The sequence below is a fragment of the Ostrinia furnacalis genome, unplaced genomic scaffold (assembly GCF_004193835.3).
Source record: "Ostrinia furnacalis isolate ACB-3 unplaced genomic scaffold, ASM419383v2 OfSCF2163, whole genome shotgun sequence".
NCBI classification, from domain to species: Eukaryota; Metazoa; Arthropoda; class Insecta; order Lepidoptera; family Crambidae; genus Ostrinia; species Ostrinia furnacalis.
In genome coordinates, this window is record NW_021132402.1 from 187,361 (window position 1) to 209,601 (window position 22,241).

At 38.8% G+C, this 22,241-nt stretch overlaps 2 protein-coding genes across 3 annotated transcripts; one reads left to right on the plus strand and one right to left on the minus strand.

The window, feature by feature from the left end:
- The first annotated feature begins 492 nt into the window (after nucleotides 1–492).
- ras (Inosine-5'-monophosphate dehydrogenase ras) lies at nucleotides 493–2,587 on the plus strand. Its single transcript, XM_028307396.1, has one exon. It carries the CDS (start codon nucleotides 778–780, stop codon nucleotides 2,314–2,316), a length of 1,539 nt encoding a protein of 512 aa, XP_028163197.1. The 5' UTR covers nucleotides 493–777; the 3' UTR covers nucleotides 2,317–2,587.
- Nucleotides 2,588–3,443: 856 nt separating this feature from the next.
- On the minus strand, nucleotides 3,444–21,180 carry Rep (Rab escort protein). Of its 2 annotated transcripts, none has more exons than XM_028307397.1 (9): nucleotides 20,996–21,180; nucleotides 19,341–19,539; nucleotides 19,032–19,173; nucleotides 18,127–18,370; nucleotides 16,572–16,794; nucleotides 12,314–12,663; nucleotides 10,509–10,627; nucleotides 8,120–8,242; nucleotides 3,444–4,785 (listed from the first exon to the last, which is right to left on the minus strand). In XM_028307397.1, exons 1-9 carry the CDS (start codon nucleotides 21,042–21,044, stop codon nucleotides 4,639–4,641), a joined length of 1,596 nt encoding a protein of 531 aa, XP_028163198.1. In that variant the 5' UTR covers nucleotides 21,045–21,180; the 3' UTR covers nucleotides 3,444–4,638. The 2 variants fall into 2 exon arrangements, with proteins under 2 accessions (XP_028163198.1, XP_028163199.1); XM_028307398.1 differs by lacking the exon at nucleotides 3,444–4,785 and adding an exon at nucleotides 7,733–7,865 and having other exon boundaries at nucleotides 8,226–8,242.
- Between the last annotated feature and the right edge of the window lie 1,061 nt (nucleotides 21,181–22,241).

The following is a 22,241-nucleotide window of genomic DNA, read 5'->3' on the forward strand; positions in this document are numbered from 1 at the left end:
AGCCACCTCCAAACAAATAAATCTGTCAACTTTAAAGTTTGACGATTTTTTTTTAATTAATAAAATCGATTAGGAGCTGAGTGATATCTCGCTTAATCACATCTTCACATTAATTCAATCAATAGAATACACAAATATCTTAATTCCTGCCTGGATATTTTCCATGAAAATTAATTATTTTTTGTAACTTTGTCCAAAGATATTTATAAAAAACTAACTTAACTTAAAATTTATTTTAATTTTTTTTAAATTGGTTTCAATAGCAAGGCAAGGTATGCAAGGATGGACAGCTTCATGCAGCCAAATATTTATATGATTACCTATCTTCTAACAGCACTACTCTAACCAGACAGAGTTAAGTACAGTGGAAAGCATAGAGCAAAGTAATGTGGAAAGTATTAGCTATAACGACGATAACTGAAATAATTGATTGTTCAATTATTTATTCGTAGTATCACATCCCTACTTGCCATGGGCCGTGTCGATGACACTTTCATGTCTGTCTGTCTGTCACTCGTTTTCGAACAAGAGAGAAGCCGGTACCCCCGTGCTTCTCCTTGTTAAATTTTTGAAAAAGTATATTTTAGAGAATCTACCGTACTAACAATCAATAATTACAATTTAAGTCAAATAAAATATTTGGACTAGTTTACACTTCTTCAAACGCCGCTTCGAAGAACCTGCCCACCACGTGTACTTACATCGTGTTTTCTGTGAATCTACTATTTCATTTGTACCAAAGAGAAGTATCATATTCCACGTGTGCCACTTATCAAGATGTCGGTGAAAGCGGAAGGGGACCTCCGTGACGGACTGTCAGCTGCCGAGATATTTGCTAACAGTGAAGGACTGACATACAATGACTTTCTACTGCTACCTGGATACATCGACTTCACCGCCGAGGAGGTGGACCTAACCTCGCCTCTCACTAAGAAAATTAACCTGAAAGCTCCTTTGGTGTCGACGCCCATGGACACGGTCACCGAAGCTGACATGGCGATCGCCATGGCTCTCTGCGGCGGCATCGGCATCATACACCACAACTGCACCGCTGAATACCAAGCCAACGAAGTTCACAAAGTGAAGAAATACAAACACGGCTTCATCAGAGACCCCATCTGCATGGGCCCCAACAACACAGTGGCTGATGTGATTGAATCCAAGAAAAAGAATGGATTTACAGGTTATCCTATCACAGAGAACGGAAAATTGGGTGGGCGCCTCATAGGCATAGTCACCTCAAGAGATATAGATTTCAGGGAGGGAGATCCACATCTCAGCCTGAAGGAAGTGATGACGCCCATTGATGAAATGATCACTGCTCAATCCGGTGTAACTCTTCAAGATGCCAATTATATTTTAGAGAAAAGCAAGAAAGGTAAGCTCCCCATTATTAATGGAGCTGGTGAACTTGTCGCGCTCATAGCCAGAACCGATTTGAAGAAAGCCAGAAGCTACCCAAATGCTTCAAAGGACTCCAACAAACAACTGCTAGTGGGTGCTGCCATCGGCACCCGGGATGCCGACCGTGAACGTCTCAAGCTCCTTGTCAGTAATGGTGTGGATGTGATAGTTCTGGACTCTTCCCAAGGAAATTCCATATATCAGATAGAAATGATCAAATTCATTAAATCCACTTACCCAGACATACAAGTGATAGGAGGAAATGTTGTGACCAGAATGCAAGCCAAGAATCTGATTGACGCAGGAGTGGATGCGCTGAGAGTCGGTATGGGTAGTGGCTCCATCTGTATAACCCAGGAGGTGATGGCATGTGGCTGCCCACAAGCCACAGCTGTGTATCAAGTTTCCTCATATGCTCGCCAGTTCAACGTCCCCGTGATAGCTGATGGAGGCATTCAATCCGTTGGCCACATAGTGAAGTCCCTTGCTCTAGGAGCCTCCACAGTAATGATGGGATCCCTTCTGGCAGGAACCTCAGAGGCCCCAGGAGAATATTTCTTCTCTGATGGTGTGAGACTTAAGAAATACAGAGGCATGGGAAGCTTGGAGGCCATGGAAAACAAAGAGGGTAAAGGAGCAGCCATGAGCCGTTACTTCCACAAGGAAACTGATAAACACAGAGTAGCCCAAGGAGTGAGTGGCAGTATTGTTGACAAAGGATCGGTGCTACGGTTCCTCCCATACCTGCAAGCAGGTTTGCAACACAGCTGCCAAGACATTGGAGCCAAGTCTGTGGCCACAATACGTGAAATGAGCTATTCTGGAGATCTAAGATTCATGAAGCGAACATACTCTGCCCAACTGGAAGGAAATGTTCATGGATTGTTTTCTTATGAGAAAAGATTATTTTAGATAAATCAAACACTAAAACGTGATAATGAGTACTTTCAAAAGTGAAAATTCATTGTATATGTGATGAAAGTATCCATTTATTTTTCAATGGAAATGTTATTTTGTATTTGTATATTAAGAGTAATTGTTGCTTTAAGATTTAAGATGAAATTTATCCACTGGAGCATTTACTCCTCTCATGTTGTCACTTATTTTATTCTTTGGCATTTATTTATAATCTTTGTGACAAAGGACCAGAGATATCTATTCTTTATTAAAGTGTGTACTATAACTATTTTTTATTGAATTAAACAGCAACCCAACTAGGCCTAAGATGCGCGCCGTGATAACTTTTATCGACGTCAAAATGTATGGGCAAAATCGATAAAATGGCGTGATAACCGCTTATCGCGGCACGCATCTTAGTAGGCCTACTGATCCCAAAACCTTTTCAAAAACGATTTGTGCTTACAAAAGTGAACATGGCACAAGTTTTTATATTTATAATTTCTAAATATGAATAAGTATTTATATTTTATACCACAGCAGTACTTATACATAAATAACATTCAAAAGCTTATCAAATACCTACTTATTTATCACAACTATTGAAACTACTTTGTTTCATTGTTTTGACCTTCTGAATTGATTAGCATAACCTGCTAAGCAAAAAGTGTATTTTTTGTATTAGCTAATGAAACGCAAGTGTGGTTGTTCTCTTTTAAATAAAAATAGTCTTGTTTCCATGTAAACCCTAAGAGGTCAAATGTTTAACAGGATTTTGATGTCTTATTCTCAATCTTGTTACTGTTGTGAGGTTTCTGTACAGCATTATCATCATACATAACTGCACCACTATACAAGGCTGTTTTGTCAGCTATAACATGAGGCATACAAACTTATTCGTATAATCTATCAATTAAAATTTAAGAGTTAAAATAGCTGTAAGTAATATTTATTCACATTCGTGACTTAAGTAAATGCGGCCGTACGCTAGTTCTTATAAAAAGGAGGAATTAGGTAATAGTGAAATAAAAAAATATTATTCTAATAATCACATTTTAATGGAATTATAAATGCATAAGCTGCACAGGCATGATTATTTTCATTTGACAATAAATATTGTTTAAAAGTGCTAAATAATTTAAATAATAATAAAAATTAAAAGTGCTTCAATGCCCTGGACTGGTGCGTCCAAAATGTTACACTTAACATTTTAAAACTGCATCCTAGCTAACTTCACCTATCATAATTGCACATTTCCTCGGAACTATGTCGAATGTTAATACTCCTTTGGTTCTTACACTCCATGTTTAATGAAGATATATAAAATTATAATAAACTAAACCATATAAGAGAGCTTACCAACTTCATCAAACTGAATATGTCCCATTTTCTCTATAGCAATAATGAACTTCAAGCTCTGAAAAATATTGTAAGCTACGTGCCATACAAAAACAGATACGCATTCTGCTATAGATACTTGGCCATTAAAGTACAGACGCTAAAATAATACTATGTATTGGTCTATCATATTCAGTTTGATATAAAAACTTTCCAAAACGCTACGATTCGATCTTGCAAACTTTTATCAAGACAACCTAGCTATACTCCATTCATACCGCTAACCCTGATAATGAACAGCATATCGAAGCAGGGTTTGACCTGCTCACTTCACTATCGTCTCTAAACTGAATCTCGTTTTAGATATCATTCGACCGATAACGAATACAAAAATATAATGAAACGGTCCAAATATTAAAATGAGTAAACTGAGCAGGTCACGGTTTCCGATAAGATTCCTATCCTACAAGTTTCTCGCACAACCGGTGTCATTGTGTCAGTTCCATTACAAACCAAACGCACCAGTCGGAATGCACGTAGTCAAGCGACCAAAGCGTATAAATCTTACTGAGATTACACCTTAGATGTACCTAATACAGCACGTTTGAACGTGTGAAAATTAACTACTAACGTTAGAAAAGATTACGGAGATCTTAGTCGATATGCTGCGTATCGGAATGTGATCGTCTCGAATGCTCGATCATCGGCTACAAGTTTATTATTATTAGCTAAAGTCGGCTTGGTGTTATGCAAGTTACTAACTTCCCAAAAGTAATCAATAGTCCAAATTCGATCCTATAGATGTAGGTAATCATTTTCAAATCTGTGTCAATCTGATTAAAAATGTCGTCCAAAATGACGTATAAATTGGCGCCAAAAGAATGACAGTAGTCGAGAGATGGTCAAACCTTCATGCACGCTCGTAGTGTTTCAAACGGTCAATAGTGTTGTGTACGCTTGCATAACCCCGTCCGCACGCTCAAACGCGCCGTGTGCTGCCTACTGCGCGTCGCCCTCGGCGTCGTCCTCGTGGCGCGCGAACTCGGGCCCGTGCGTGACGTCATCCTCGAACACGATCTCCTCTGGGTCGGGCGCGCGCGGCAGGAACTCCTCGCCCGGGCAGATCTTCTTGAACACCTGCTCCGCCTGCGTGGAAATTGATGGGTTAGACAAAATTAAAAATACAATGTTGTGGATAAACTGTCTGGTAATATGGTCGGCCGTTTGGTGTAGTGGTTCAGAACGGACTACTATGCCGAGAGGTCCCGGGCTCGATTCCCGGCCGGGCAGAAATTGAAATGATGAATTTTAATTTCTGTGACGGGTCTGGGTGTGACTATGTATAATATTTATGTATTTAAAAAAAAAAGTATACAAGTAGTATATCCGTTAAGCTAGCACCCATAACACAAGCATTAAGTTGCTTACTTTGGGGCTAGCTGGCGCTGTGTGAAATTGTCCAAAGATTATTTATTTATTTATTTATTTATTTTAGATTATTTATATGGATCGGATAAATAGATGGGCTGTCATAGTTGTATTGCTGCGTTTACACTGCGCGGAAATTAGCCAAGTCAAGTCAAAAAACAGTGGAGTGGGGATGAAAAATGAATGAATTTCATCCCCACTCCTCTGTTTTTTTGACTTGACTCGGCTAATTTCCGCATAGTGTAAATCCGCCATATGGATATACCCACTTGTGACGTCTCTTGTAGATTTCACAAGTCTACAACATTACGGTGTCCCCATTGCAGAGAAGAGAGTGATACAAACAGAATACATTAATGTACAGTTATTATGTAAACAGACGCAAGTAGTAGTAGTACGAGAAACAAATATTTAAGTTTCAAAAATAGGCTGTCACTAAAGCTCTTAGTTGTAATAAAATCTCACAGAGATAAGATATACAAGCTAAGTCATTAAACTACCTTACAGTAAGGGTGACAAATATCTTGTTCGTGATAAGATAATATCAGCAAACTGCACATTTGAACAATACAAACAAAATGATTCAGACTGTTTATGTACTTTTAACTTTATTTCGTAAAGGTGTAAAGTAGAAAACATGGGAAGAATCCATTCCTTCGCTATTAATTTGTTTTTTATTGCATTTAGACTGCAACACTGAGTTACAATCAGAATGCAAAGGTTACCTGCTGAATCCAGCTTTGTGGCATACTCACGAGTAGTGAAGAATTGAGGACCTTTCTCTAGCTAAAATTTGAGTAATTTCTATACTACCTAAATCTCAAGCCGTTAATAGTTTTGTTTACATATTTACATACATCGTCAACCAACTAGTAAAACGTTAGAGTAGGTATTTCAATTACATAAAAAATCATAGGTTAGTTACATAGATAAGAAGACGATGAAATGTCTAACCCGCGAGTTCAAGTTATAACATCACAATCACTTAACGATTGTTGTGATGTAACTAACAAATTAAAATGTTATATTAACTGTTTGTTATCGTAGAACATCACGTGGCCTACCATGTTATTTGGAAATTGTTAGCTAACATTCGCATGTCGTTGTGAAATAATAGACAGACGCTGATAAGGGTAACTAACTATTAAACATGGAAAAATTGGTCATTGCAAATTAATTGGACGATGTGTAAAAACACAATTAATAATAATAGGCCTTCCATAAAACGATGCCCGTTTATCTGCTGTTCCCAAGTTTCTTAATTTTATTATGATAGCGATAAGCATTTTTAGATGGCTGGGTCTCTTTCACGGGTAGAATAAGGTGATATTGTCCGAAAACGAACGTTACTTTGTATTTAAAGGAACAAGGCACAGTCAGTAAATTATTTAAATGACAAGAGACCGTGAACTTTACCTGCCTAGCTCGCACTTATTACGTAAGATACGTTTTAATATAATAATAAAGCTTTTTTATTTATCCATATTTCAAGTTATTATACATAAGATATGATTTTTTTTTTTACAATTCCAAGTTATTTATACGGATCCCTTTTGGGTAAAAGCCTCCTCCATCTTTTGCCATTTTTCTCTATCCTGCGCGACTTTCATCCAGTTGGTGCCGGCAATTTCGACGATGTCATCTGACCATCGTTTTCGTGGTCTACCTGTTTTTGTTTTACCAGCTGGTCCCAGCCATTTTGTTGTTTCTTGTGTCCACCCTCTTTCACTGTATCTGGAAATATGTCCAGCCCACGTTTTAATATAAGTAGTATTTATTGCTCTTCGCCTCTTCTCAGCATTAGCTATATGTTGTCCCGAAATGGTGGTAGGGCAAGCTAATAGGGACGTGTATAAGCGCCCTGGAAAGGGCCTAAGTACAGAATAAAATAATGTAACTTAACTAACGTCTCTGTACCGACACGGCACAATTCCTGCAGCAAAACGACTCGGCCCGGCCGCTGTAGTGACACGGTGGTATAATGCTTCAATCACACCAACGCGTGCAGATCGCGCCATCAAAGGCCAATGACAGGTAGCGCGAACTGTCATGGGTCGCGCGACCTGTCATTGGCCTATGATCTCGCCAGCCATGGCGATCTGCACGCGTTGGTGTGGTTGAAGCTTGCGGTGTTCGCCACCGGCCCGGCCTTGTAGTAACACGGCGACTCGGCCCGGCCCCTGTAGTAACACGGCGACTCGGCCCGGCCCCTGTAGTAACACGGCGACTCGGCCCGGCCCCTGTAGTAACACGGCGACTCGGCCCGGCCCCTGTAGTAACACGGCGACTCGGCCCGGCCCCTGTGACACGGTGCAATAAGTCACAGTACCTGCTCCACGGCGCGGTCGAAGTCGAGCCCCACGTCGGGTCCGGCGCACACGTGCACCTCGGGCGCCGCGCTCGCCACCGGCACGCTCGTGTCCTTCACGTTAGTACAGCGAGTATACACAGCGGTTACTCGGCACAGTAGCTGCAGCAACAAGGCATAGTTACTATACCAACACGGCAAAGTTACTGCAGCGACACGACTCGGCCCGGCCCCTGTAGTAACACGACGACTCGGCCCGGCCCCTGTAGTAACACGGCGACTCGGCCCGGCCCCTATAGTAACACGGCGACTCGGCCCGGCCCCTGTAGTAACACGGCAACTCGGCCCGGCCATGTAGTGACACGGTGCTATAAGTCACAGTACCTGCTCCACGGCGCGGTCGAAGTCGAGCCCCACGTCGGGTCCGGCGCACACGTGCACCTCGGGCGCCGCGCTCGCAACCGGAACGCTCGTGTCCTTCACGTTGTAGCACAGCGAATATACACAGCGTTACTCGTAAGGGTAGCTGCAGCAACACGGCACACTACCCACAGGAACACGGCACACTACCCACAGGATCACGGCACACTACCCTCAGGAACACGGCACACTACCCTAAGTAACACGGCACACTACCCTCAGGAACACGGCACACTACCCTAAGTAACACGGCACACTACCCACAGGAACACGGCACACTACCCACAGGAACACGGCTAGTTCTGGCAGGATAAGTCACAGTACCTGCTCCACGGCGCGGTCGAAGTCGAGCCCCACGTCGGGTCCGGCGCACACGTGCACCTCGGGCGCCGCACTCGCCACCGGCACGCTCGTGTCTTTCACGTTGTAGTACAGCGAGTACAGACACTGCAACAAGTAACAAGGATTAAGGGTCAACATTGAGACGACAATAGGCGAATGAGGGCTATCGTTTTAGCGCTCACCAGTTAGCGCCACTGTAGAGTAAGGTCCTGTCACTTGCTAGTAGCGAAGACAGTGGCACCAACTGGTGAGCGCTAAAGTGGTAGGAGGACTATCGCATTTGCACTCATCAAGATGGCGCCACTGTAGAGTAAGGTCCTGTCAATCGCCAGGGGTGCCAACTGTTAAGTATAAAAACGATAGCCCTCATTACGCCCGTTTTTACCATCAAACCCTAATTTTTACCTTTTGTACCCTTTGCACCACCGGCCTGCACCACTGGTGGTGCAAAGGGTATTTTTTAATCCCTTTTGCACCACCAATAGTGCCGCCCTACCATTAACTGTAAAACGATTATCTATAATCATATAATATTTTAATATTATAAAGAGGAAAGATTTGATTGTTTGTTTGTTTGCTGTACTGAATAGGCTCCGAAACTACTGGACAGATTTGACAACATAACATAAAAATTAATAACAACCATTCATACCCAGGGCAACATAACCATAAAGGAGCTATATCAAATTCTTCTTGGTTGATCCGAGAAATAAACATGTATCATAAAATAGCTCCTTTATGGTTATGTTGCCCTGGTACTTTATTCGTTGTATGTAGGATGTAGGCCCGGGGTATCGTGGGTCTGAAGTGAAATGTTTATAGGCTCAAATCAACTTAACATAAAAATTAATAACAACCATTCATACCTACATACACCGAATAATATTCCTAAAGTACCAGGGCAACATAATCATAAAGGAGCTATATCAAAATATTCTTCTTGGTTGACCCGAGAAATAAACATGTATCATAAAATAGCTCCTTTATGGAGTTATGTTGCCCGGGGTATCGTGGGTCTGAAGTGAAATGTTTATAGGCACTTACACACACACAAATTAAAACTTTTAGGGGTTTTGATTTATTTATAACAATTAAATTATTAAGTATTTTACAGTCTACTACTAGTTTTACAGTCGATGGTAGCACAGCACTATTTGTTGGTGGTGCAAGAGGGATTTAAAAATACCCTTTGCACCACCAGTGGTGCAGGCCGGTGGTGCAAAGGGTACAAAAGGAATTTTTAAGTGACCCCTCTGAAAACAAAATTCCTGTTATGTGTTACTATGGGGATCACTTAAAAATTAGGGATTGATGGTGAAAACGGGCATTAGACGGCCGTTTGGTATGGTTGTTCACGTACCGGACTGCTTTGCCAGAGGGCGCGGATAATAATTTACAAAAAAAGTATTTAAGTTAGTTTTGTTTAAATCCGTCGCATTCCGTCGTCTAGTACCCATGGGCGAAAGGACAAGTTTGGGTAGATTCAGACTAGATGGCACTGTGGAAAACGTCAGAAACTCTTAAACTCAAAGGTTTATTAGGCATCGCTTGCGCAGCCCAACTCAGGGACGTCCTCCCATAAAGTGGAAAGATGACGGTGATTTCGCCTTTTGCAACAAAAAAGCTGAGCAACAAAGTTTTCAAATAAATAAATAAAATTAGTATATTTCTTCAGCTCTGATTACTCAGGTGACAGGTGTAACAAAGTGTACACACATGTAGCTTGGTGATTAAAAAAATTTAAGCAAGCCGACGACGTGCGTTTTAGCAACGTGTTTCGACGCCGCGTTTTTTCCTTCAAACGTCTATAGATTGGGTCCAACTTTCGTGTTACGGCGCGTTTAAAAATCACTGTTTGCATACGCCCTAAGATGTTCTTTTAACATTATCTGTCTTTAGATGTTCGTAATGCTTCAACCACACGGCGCGATCAAAGGCCAAAGACAGGTCGCGCGACCTATGACAGTTCACGTGACCTCTCATTGGCCTTTGATCGCGCCGGCGATGGCGATCTGCACGCGTTGGTATGGTTAAAGCCAGGATGTTCATCTCCGTGAGTTTGCATCGAAAACAAAACACGCGCGACTGCACCTCCTGAGATATCTAATCGACAGGACAATCACGAGCGAGCATTGACGCACGCACTTGTATTCTTCACCAAGCACACAAAATATAATTCATTATTCATTCCTGTTTGGCACCTCCCTATGGCTTCGGCGCTCGACGGCGACTCTTGAGACAAGCTAAATTACACCATAATATTGTTAATGACATTGAGCATAATTTTTTTTAAATACCTTCGCGAAGAAAACCTTCTGTACGTAGCACTTATTATTACTCTGTGTTAAAGCTTAATAGATTTATTATTTACCTTAGGCTTGTCAGACTCGGCGGTCTGGTCGCCGCCGCTCATGTCGAATATCTTGGTGGCGTATTGCTGCAGGTCGCTCTCGGCGTCTTTGACCATCTTCGTGATGAAGTACACCACGTCTGGAAACAAAAGCAATGGAATTTAATACCTATGGCACGTAATTTTAAGGTAGAAAAGGAATCAGTTACCTGTTTAGTCATCACCATACAGGAAAACAGCGCTTAGATTGTTTGGTTCTAAATATACAATGAGCATTGAATTTTATCAGCTTTGCATGCACTGATAGCACTGAACTTGCAGAAGTAGCGACGTTATACGATTATTTAATTATTTTATAAATATAATCTAATTTACGCAAACTTTTGTAATAGATCACCTTTTTCTGTTGGTGAAAACTAGAAGCAAAAAGGTATTTGAAAATACTTTGTTTTTTAAAAACTGAACAAAGAGTTTCGTTATGCCTTCTGAACCCTCTTCACAACAAAATTAATCCCGCGTACTACATTTATAGTTAAATAAAGTGGATATGCATAATAATACAGCAGACACATGATAATAAACGTCAAATAGAAATGGACATCCATCTTGATGTGGTTCAATACACTCGCTAATCACAAAACCTACAATTACTGGCAGTTTATTGGATCATAGTGCCGTGAGTCATATGTTGGAATCGCTCGAAAAAACCTAATAAAAAGCACGAGTTACTGAAGTGGCGCAACCAACAAAAAGCAATGGAAAAAGTTTTGAGCGTGACCCTGGCGGCAGGAGGCGTGCGCTTCCCGAGTGCTACTGCTTTAGAACGAAACTATTTTGTAACACCACTTAAATATTTTAATTGAAATAATTAAAAAAATAAATGCAATATCAATGCTAACCAATTCAATGCAAGGAAACATTCCTATTTTTACTAATTGATAGAGCATTGTTAATTACAACACCAAATTGCTTCCCTTTCCCGTGTTTGTTTACCAAAGTAAGATAATCGTGCACAATGAAAACATTAGAATAATTGAGTATGCTAATCGTAATTAACACTTTCTTACATAATATCACGGTACGCTTCGTATCACATAACGAGTCGGACGTTTAAGATTATTCGCGTTGCAGATGTTGATATAACAAGCGTTTTCGAAATGAGAGTGAAAAGGCAATATTTGAGGTTGCTGGCTTCATCATTACCATTATGAACCATCAAGCTTTAGAGATAACAGCTAACTACAAAAGACTTCGAACATTAAGAACGCATTATGCTGTTGTCAGTGGCTGAAGGCAAGTTCGGCTAGACTGGTAACCGTGAGAGAACTATTTACTTAACAGCCAAATAAAATAAAAAGTACATTCAAACAACGTAATGCAAAAGACATTGGACTGCTGGTAATTTAGCAGTAAAACGGTATCATCAACTAACAAAAGTTAGGAAGTCTCGAAAGCTAAACAATCATTACATACTCATTGACTGGTAGTGACCAGAAATCTTTCTTAGACTGCCGTAACGGAACTTCTCGTTCATAGCTATACAGCAAAGATCTACAGGTAAGCCATCAAGGTTTAGATAGCCCATGGGAAGCTGAAATGTTGCAAGGTTCTAGAGTGGAGACCGCGTACCGGAACACGCACCGTGAGACGTCCCACAAGGACACAAAGACCGACGACATCATAAAGGTAGCAGGAAGGCGCTGGACTCAGGCTGCTACCAATCGGTCAACATAGAAGTCATTGGGGGAGGCCTATGTTCAGCAGTGGATGTCCTATGGCTGAAATGATGTTGATGAAGCTGAAATGTATAAAGTATGCCAACTTACACAATCCCTTAGGGCAGGATCCAGTGGCCGGGCCAACCTCCAGGACCGTCACGGCGTGTCCCTCGTCGCTCAGAGGCGGGAAACGCAGCAACGTCAGCGGTTCTTTCTCGCTCGGCATTATGGTGTTGTTCGTGATGAACACGGCTTTGGATATATCGCTGGTCTCAGCCGGCTCTGAAGGCAGCATCTCCTTAGGACACTCGTCGATGCCGACCACCAGATTGTTGCAGTTCAAAGTCTTGGACTTGCTCTGGATTGCCACGACCCGTTTGCCTTCATCGAGGGTTTTAATCTCAACTTTGTCGATCGGCCGGTTCAGGCAGTAGACGCCGCCGAATACGGCGCACAGCCTAAAAGTGAAAAAAGTAAAATATTACAACCGTATTTTCGTATGTATCACTAAATGTAAGTAATATTTAAAACGAATTCGAAAATGTTCGCTATGGCAACGATATTTATTCTTGCAATTATGTATCTTAAGTGATTGCTTTGTGTAATGAAGAGACGAGAGCAGATCGAGAAAAACACTTGTGTGCTATATTTCGCAACAAAAATATATCCTAGTGTGATGAGCTGTCAACTGTATGATCTGTATAAAGATTAATAATACTTTTTTAAATGTTTCTTTTGCGAGAGTAAATTGTAGATTTACTTAATTTAATACCCACTTAGTTAATAGGTACTTCTGAAGTAATACGGAACTTAGCAAGCTGAAATTTTCGCAATATCAATTCCGATCAGAATTAACCTTAATAAGGTTAATTCTGATCGGAATTGATATTGAGGACTTGCAAATTGTGTTCGAATTGAATGAAGTGTCGATAAATCAAGTGATACAATAAAAAAATATTTTCTAAAAATAAATGCACTATTAATGCATTCATATGATTTACAGCTGTTAACTGTGACTAATCCGTAAAACTTTCCATCGACTACTATTATTGTCATTCAGCCTTTACGAGAATAGCCTATAATAAAGTACTAAATACTTAGATAGATTGTGGAATAATGATAATTACAAAACTTTAGAACGTGCGGCATGCAACATTAGAAAGTGGCTTCATTTTTGTTTGCGTTGGTCAAGTTGATGCACATTTGGGTCATTGAACTCGGGCGCGGCGCAAAACTTTCATGGTGCAATCTTTTGCATCATAAAGTACCAAAGACGACAAATAATGGTAGTACAAGCGACAATACATCAGGCTATTATTCTTTTGTTGGAAAAGCGCCCTTATCACAACTACATTTAAGATGCCACTGTGTTTGGCTTGACATGCCTTCGTCTGGACGTGTTTAGCAATCAAAGACGTACGCTGTAATAGCGTAACTGTATACACATGAGATGTGCGTAAAAAAGACCTGCCAACAGGCCTACAACTAATTTATAACGTTATAAAAGTATAAAACACTTTTAATGGGGACTAATATGTTTGAAGTTCATGGACCGTTTGATTTCTTTCCACAGTTTTTAAATTACCGCGACTTTCACGTCATTATGCGAAGTTATAAAATTGTCTTAAAAATTATGACGCATCATGTGAAAAATGTATCTGAAATAGTCCCCTTAACCCTTTACACACGAGAATAAAAAAGTGACAATATTTTAATAAAACTTTACTTAGGGGTTATTTTAGAGTTTAAATAAGATTAGAAAAATACTTTAAAAAATTTTGAATTTTCAGTTTTCCTGAAAGTATGCCCTCACGATAGTGAGGCGTCGGTATAATTTGTTAGTCTCACGATAGTGAGTGTTATACTATTTAGTTAATTTATTTAATGAAAACTACTAATTTATGAGCACATAAGTATTCATTTGGTAAGAGACCCCTATAAGTAAAGAGTAAGCTATAATTTAACAAGCAATTAAACCTCTTTTAGCAAATTGTCTTACAAAAATCGAATTAATTAAAAAATATCCACATTTTGACAAACTTGCAAAGTAAAATCCTTCATTAGTTTGGTTGGTACCAATATGAGGTCCGAGATGATTATTAAGAGATTGTAAAATAGAACAAAATTACTTTATAATTAATAATAAAGAAATAAATGACATTTTTATGGCTTAAGATGATATGACTGGAAACAGCTTTTTTGCGAGAAAGGCACAGGTAAACATCTCACTTAGCACATTTAATTTTTGACCAGCTAGAACATCCTTCCAACATGTAACACCTCGGTGCTTTTTAGCCAGGTAATCGTTCTCATCTGTGTTATCATTTGCCTTCTGACCTTAAAAGTCTATATTATATTGTTTATGGATGTCGAGTCGTTTAGTAAATTTTCGACACGATGCTCTTTATTAGGATATCTGTTTAAAGCCTCAGCTATGCTAAAACGAAAATCTAGTAATGCTAAAATGTCTTTTTTTGAATGACCATTAGCTGTGCAATCAATTTTCTAAAGCCGCCGCGAATTAACAACTGCCAGGTCCAAAATTTAAACTAGAACTTTCAAACCCTATTATCTTGTAATAAAGGTTTGGTGGCATTCCATTTGTTAGTCCAGAATATCTACATCAGTCATATCGTTCAACGATTGAATAATAAGATGGACCTCTTTGCAGGTATATTGATCCTTTATTTATCATGGGTTGCACCTTCCAAAGCGGTTGTCTTGTTCTGTTTCTGCTAGTTGGTCATGGTAAAATACATAAAGGGAATGTCGTGTGTGTACAAATCGGTTATGAACTATTTTGTTAGCAATAAGCCCCTATTTTTTATACTAGTGTGTCAGTACATATGCAAACATGGGTCCGGAAGGCATCTCATGAAAATATGTGCACCGAACACTATAGCAATTTCGGTTCTAATAGTTTTTAATTCTTTATCGATTTAACGCATGTAGTGCAAGTTTGTACACCTAGCCATCTCTTTGTAAAATGTGTCATCAAAATAATCAATTGAGATACTCAGTTGGAGTACGAATTCAATTTGTTTGAATTTTCTTCCAAATTGACCCTGTATTTTGTTGCGGACGTGGCTTTTGTTTCAGCTTTTGCTTGCCACATAGTATTTTTAAAATGTCTGACCAGCCTTGCTGATTCATGTTCAGGGTCTACTTCGTCTCCTGAGCTTTCATATTTGGTATTCTACTCTTCAAAGTCCGTAAAAACCCGAAATTGTGTTTCCTGGTCTTTTTAGTCATGAAAATCTTTAATTTCATAGTCGGTTGCGTTTCCAAATAATGCTACGATACATCCTTCATATTTAGGATGCACTAAAATAGAAAAACAACTAAACACTAAGCCATAATATCAAATAACAAATAAAATAGTTTTCAATCAACTACTGGAGGTTTGACCGACCAGCTACGATCGTGCGACTTAATTTTGTGGTAGTAATAATTATTAATTTATGCAATGAAATAACAATAAAAGTATTCCATTCGGATAATCACTGTTTTCGTAATAAAATAAAACTATAACACTTATCCGAAAACAACAATAACCACATAAAATCAATATTTACACTGGCCGCCTCTCGTTCCAAAAAATGCAGTCAACTTTAAGTCCGAGTAAACGAGCACTGACAGGTCCCAACACTAAATGAGCGGCACTGTGTGCGAGTAAATATCTCTCACGAGCGATCGCTGCCGATTGCGGCCGCAAAAACAAGTTTACATGGGCATGAGATTTTTTCAAAGTTACTCTCACGTACGTGTATCGTCGTGTGTAAAGGGTTATGATAAAGATTTAAACTGATAAATTAGCGCTCTCGTTATTTCTACAAAACAACAAGTTAACATAGCATTAAGAGAACATATTTTTTCAAATGTTTTGTGTTAAATTGTAAGTAGACACGAATGTACGACGGTTATTAGTAAAGTGAGAAGCAATCACGTGGGAGAAATAAAGAGACGAACATTGTTCCTTGAGAGAGACTTACTTTAAATTAGTCTGGAGCTGAATTGTTTGTCACATTGACTCAGTGGACCTTAACACTAAAAAGTAAATATAGATAAGCAAATTCAAGAATAAGAAAGATGGATCATATAAAGCAGTGGTTCTTAACCGTTGGTCCGCGAACCACTAGTGGTCCCTGGAGGCATTCCAAGTGGTCCACGAAGATATCGTAATAAACAAGTAACGTGACGTGATGAGTCGAGTCAACATAACGTAAACGGTGCACAGTGGGCGAGAAATCGAACACCCCTTTCATAGGATTTTGAAAAAAAAAAAAAGTGGTCCCTGAAAAGACAGAAATCTGGTAAAATGGTCCCTCGTGACTTAAAGGTTAAGAACCACTGATATAAAGCTTACCTGCAGAAGCATTGCGGCAACTCCCCACTGCCATACATAGGCCACAAGAAGGGCGTGTTCCCGTATCGTCCCAGACTCATAAGGAACTTCTTGCACTCCCTCACTCCCTCCAAGCAGGGCATTTTATCCGTACCGCCCGCGATGGCATACAGCACATAGTGGATCAGATTAGGAGTTAGACCCTTGTGCGTTAGGTACTCCTTGAATGTCTTGTCATTCCAGTCTGTTAAAAAAAATCACTTTAGTCATACTCCTTGATAGTCACGTATACCAACGATAAAAACGCACATAAATGGCGTCGCAAGTTTGAGCAAAAAAACAAAAGACAATTTTTTAAGTTACAAATATTATATTATCATTCCTTTGTCCATGAACAGAACACACACAAATGTATGTAAGGGAGAGTCCGCTAATTTGGACCAGTTTTTTTTAATCCCATTTTACACATAGTTTTCTTTTGTTTTTGCTAATGTCCATGGTATATAATAAAAGATACATTATTCAACTTACTATTTCATAAGTATTAATTAACATGATTGTTGTATATTTAGCACAAATCAACAAAATACGAGTTCAGAGCTTCGGTCCAATTTAGCCAACCGGTTCGATAATTTGTACCACAGGGTTACTAAATTGGATTTCAATAAATTTCAAGCCTATAAAAAAACTATGGCAAAATATTAAACGATACATTCTTAACAAATTAGGAAACGAAAAGGAACAGTAGTTAATAACATAGACAATCGATATTGTTTTTCACGTTATCACGATTTTGAGTACAAGTTTTGTAATTCCAATTATCGTAACGCACACTTCTAACTAATCTACTTTGCCAGTCTTTTGCTTTCATTTATTGTTAGTCAAACATAACTACGCTATTATAACTTCAAAATATGATTTACTAAAAAAAATTTCAAAATCCTTTGGTAAAGTTCCATAATACTTGATGTGGTACAATTTAGCCGACTAGGTGATAGTGCTTTTAAAAAATCGGTAAAAAATATAGCTTATAAATACCGAAAAATGTTTCAAATAATTGTAATCCACACTAATTTACGCTTCTAAATAATATATTAGAAACACCCTGTGATTAAATTTAACAAAATTACAAACTAAACATGTATTGTCAAAAGTTACTTGAAAACAATGAAAAAATACTTTTCAAAATAAAACACACGTGTTTGTTGTCACGGCAAAAACCACATGGCCGATATTAATTGATTTTAGTTGTGTATCGCTGAGTGTTGTAATTATAGACATTCAATAAATATTTTACGAAATATGAGGGTGGTACAATTTACCCGGCGGTACAATATACCGAACTCTCCCCTATATTTGATGGACTGACTCATCAGAAAACAATTCAATCTGTTTTTAAATTACTTTCAAAACAAATGACTGACCCTATAACGGGACTATTCCCACCTCCCCACCTCTTGATTCTAAGATCTAAAGCTTGACCGCCATTAAAAACCTAACCAATGAAGGCCGAGTTTCTCCCAGGACAAATTCAAACTGTCATTGCATACACAAGAATATTAATCAGCAGACTGACCCTTGAATTCATTGTTCATCTCCTCCTCGTTGTAGCCAACGATAGAAGTGAGCATCTTCATCAGCATTCGTTTCTCAACAATGCTGACGGCTTCAGTCGCGAAGACGTCAGCGCGGGAACACGGCACCGGCACCAGGCGATCGTTCAGCCACGTCAGAACGCGCGTCACGCAACGGAACTCGGCGTAGCGAGCGATGTTTGAAGATATGAGCAGCTCGACGAGTGGACCGCGGGAGAAGAGCAACTGTTGGGAATACGTCACGATTGCTGCTATGAAGATGATTGACAAAGGCTTTTTTATTCATGCCTGGAGTTCATTGTTGAAAAAGTTTATAGCGCAATTTTACAGAAAAGCTAACATGTCGTCGTTGGTCCTACGCTACGCTTTCCGGTACGTAGCCTCCACTCCAGAACCTTGCTGCCCCATCGGCCGTCAAGTAAGGTAAGGTAGCTGGAGGGCGCTGGATGCAGGCCGCCACCAACTGGCCATTGTGGAAATCATTGGGGGAGGCCTATTTTCAGCAGTGGACGTCCTATGGCTGAAATGATGATGTTAACATGTGTGACTCCTGATAAAGGGACCAAGATATCTCATAATATCAAACATAAATCCACACTAATTCTTGACAAAAACTTCAAGCAAAAATTATATTGGCACTTCAATGCCTCTGTTGCTTTGCATTTATTTGCATAGGTGTGTGCTCGTAGCATTTCTGCATTGTAGCACAATGAAGATCTATAAATAATTTTGATACTGCTTTAGCTTGTTTGTTACATGTGTGTAAATTGCACTTGGCTCCAAAAAAGAACAAAACTCTTTAAATAAATACAACCTTGATATTAGAAATGTTCTAAACTATCTTGTCTGAAAATCTTTCATTACATTAATTACATTTAACACTTACCTTGGGAGTCATGTCTATGTTAAATTTCCTATATTCAGCAGTAAAGTTGGCCTGGGTCCACACTTTCTTGGGGGTTTCTGCTTTGCTGTCATCAGTCTTGTTCTCATCTCCTTCATCCTTTTGCTCGGGTGCTGAGGATTCTCTGTAAAGAAGTTACATATTTAATCCATATTCAATTGTTTTAGGGGTATGCCCTTCATTATACTAATTCAATCAATCAGACTGGAATCAATGATATCGAAACTGGGAAAACAAAGCCATTCAATAACTTGATGCATTGGAGTATTGACAGATAATTAGGGCACTTACTTTTCTATGTACCACTTCTCAGATAAATTATAAACCGGCCACTGCCTCTTAGGATCAGCATCAACTTCTTTAATGAATTTCTGGAGACCGTCGAAATTGTAAGAAGCCCATAGCCCACCGTAGTGGTCGCTGGAGTCCAGATGAAGGACATTCTTGCCTATCCTGCTGCATGCTGCAGCCACAATAGACTCCACCATCCCTGAGCAACATAAAAGTAACTTATTTTCTGCAATTAGGCTTTTAAAAAGCTTTTATTCAAACTCTAACCATACCACTGCTTTGGGTCAATAAGGGGGCCAGTTCCGAAAAAAAGCAGCACAAGAAACTCAGTGCTTATTTTTAACTTATAATTGGGTATGTGGAAGAATTAAATTTTGATACAGCACTCAAATAATATGTCCACGCACAAGGTGGACCAACAACCTTATAAAGGTAACAGGAAGGCAGAGGATGCAGGCTACTAAGTGGTCACATATGGAAATCATTGGGGAAGGCTTATGTACAGCAGAGGATGTGCCATGGCTGAAGTCATGATGGATGATGACTTAAATAATAATTACTATTGGACTAGTTCCCAACAAATATGTGATTCCCTGAGCTAATCCAAATCTGTATTCCCTGCTCTTATTTGAATGGCCATAAGAGTTTTTGATTAACCAACTTGATCTCAGTCGACTATTTATTTGCAACTAAAATTGTAATGTAACAAAGAATAAAACAAAAATAATCTAAAACTAATGAGGTTTTTAAGTTCAAGACTAGAGAAATTAAGTTTTGGAATAATTGCTTATGGCACTAACTAACTAGCTACTATTTTATGTTTGAAGCTTAATTATTGTGCTGATTCTTTTACTATTAGTAATGTAAGGTAATTTATATATGTTTCAGTACAACTATTTACTGTGTGGACTGCTGACAGCCAATTACTGTAATAATTAGTAGTTTTAACTTTAAATCATTCTGTTAAAATAATTACCAATCCAATTTATTACATTACCCTTTGATAATTCATAGAGGATATGGTTACTTGGTTAGGATGGAATAAGTTATTCCTCTTCTATTATTGTTAATATATAACATTATCAACTATGTCTAATTAATGATAATATACCCATTAATCAAGGTAGCTACTAGCAAAGTTTAGACACTCGACACTGTTAACATAAAAATCTATAATTTCTTAAGTCGCACTTCAGTAATCAAATCATTGATTAAAAAATAAAAAAATATAATCATCTGCTAAATATCATTGACATACATAAAAAGAGAGCAGGAATTAAACTTATTCATCTTAAACTACATGAGAAACCGCATGTCTTCAATCTAAAAGAATGACCTAGAATGTGATGCCCACAATCCAGGTCTGAATTAGGCACGAAGACAATGACTGCAGCCGAGACCGCAAATATTAGTTAATGAATGAGTAAGCTCCGTAGGGTGCGCCGAAACCTGAGCAAAGCATATTGTCACTTAGAAATCAGCAAAAGTACATTCCTATGAGTCATTTTGACCATATTCATAATAATGAAATGCTTCCAAGCCGAAATATACGTGCAGAGCACTGCTGACAAGGCAGTGAAAAAAAAAGATCGATAAAGTAGGCTGCCGTATCGCCATCACACCCGGTAAACTTTTCAGGGAGATGTATCACTTACCCGTCCCAACAACGATGACCTCAAAATCGGTCGGTAAATCGTCGTCCATTTTGCCGCTTTATAGATCTTTATTAAAAAATATTAAGACTTGATTAAAAATTAAAATGAGGTGAAAAAATTCCTCCCGCAACAACGTTTTGTCAAGCACTAATTTGACAGATGACAGGCGACAGCACGAATGGCACGAACGAACACTCCATTTTGAATTGGCTGCGTTCTCGCTTTAAATAACAGTAACTAAAAATAACCCGTTAGCGTTATTTTCTTATTCAAGTTAATTAATTTACCATTAATTGTTTTTATATAATATCATTGCATGTCACCTTGCATGTCAGTCTATTGTTGTCAAAGTGTAAACAAACTTTATTTTAAATGTGCGCAATTGATTTTGTGAATTAAATTGCTAAAATCTTTTTATAGTCGTGAAAGAAAAGTGGTTCACAATGTGTTAAAATATTTGTCGAAGAGAAATACTAAGGGTTCGGACAATATTTTCATTGAATAATGTTTCCGACAAAGGTTGTCAAATTGACTGAAATGTTTATCGTATAGTACAGTCAACTATGAAAATTAGCTGTGGTTTGTTTCAACTACCTATTTTAAAGTTTTTTGTCACTTTGTAAGTGTTGAACTTTATGGAATTGGGAAAGAAGTACCGAGTTTGAGCTTTCATGAGCAGACATTGTAGTTGAATATTCAAGTTCAGAATTTGATTATTGATGAATAATAATAAAATCCTACTTGCTCGATTGATGGTTTCATTTAATTTATTGAAACCATTTTAAGCCACAAATATTCCTTAACTCTTTACTAATTAATCCAATAACATATTGTTTAAATGAGTTCCGAATAAATTAAATACCTATTAAATAAGTAAAATTCGAAAGCAACTGTATGATTTTGTATTTCTCGCCCTAACTAGCTAAACTAATATCATGAGATTTACACTCATAATATCAACAATAATTGTAGAAAGGGCTACTTTTTTCTCGGGAAATTGCATAGTTACTTTGGAATGTGCGATAGCAATTTTGTGACCCGAGCGGGCAATCGCTAGTTCAAATTTTACACGAAGCCTCATATAATGTTTTGTAGCGATTTTTTTATTGGGTTTCAAATTGACTAAAATGCGACGTTGCCAAACGAGCGCTACGGATGCGGGTAATAAGCAATACTCAATCCTAATTGCTTTACATAGAGCTTGGTTTGCTAGGGCAAACATCTACAGTGGTGCGCCGACGCTGCT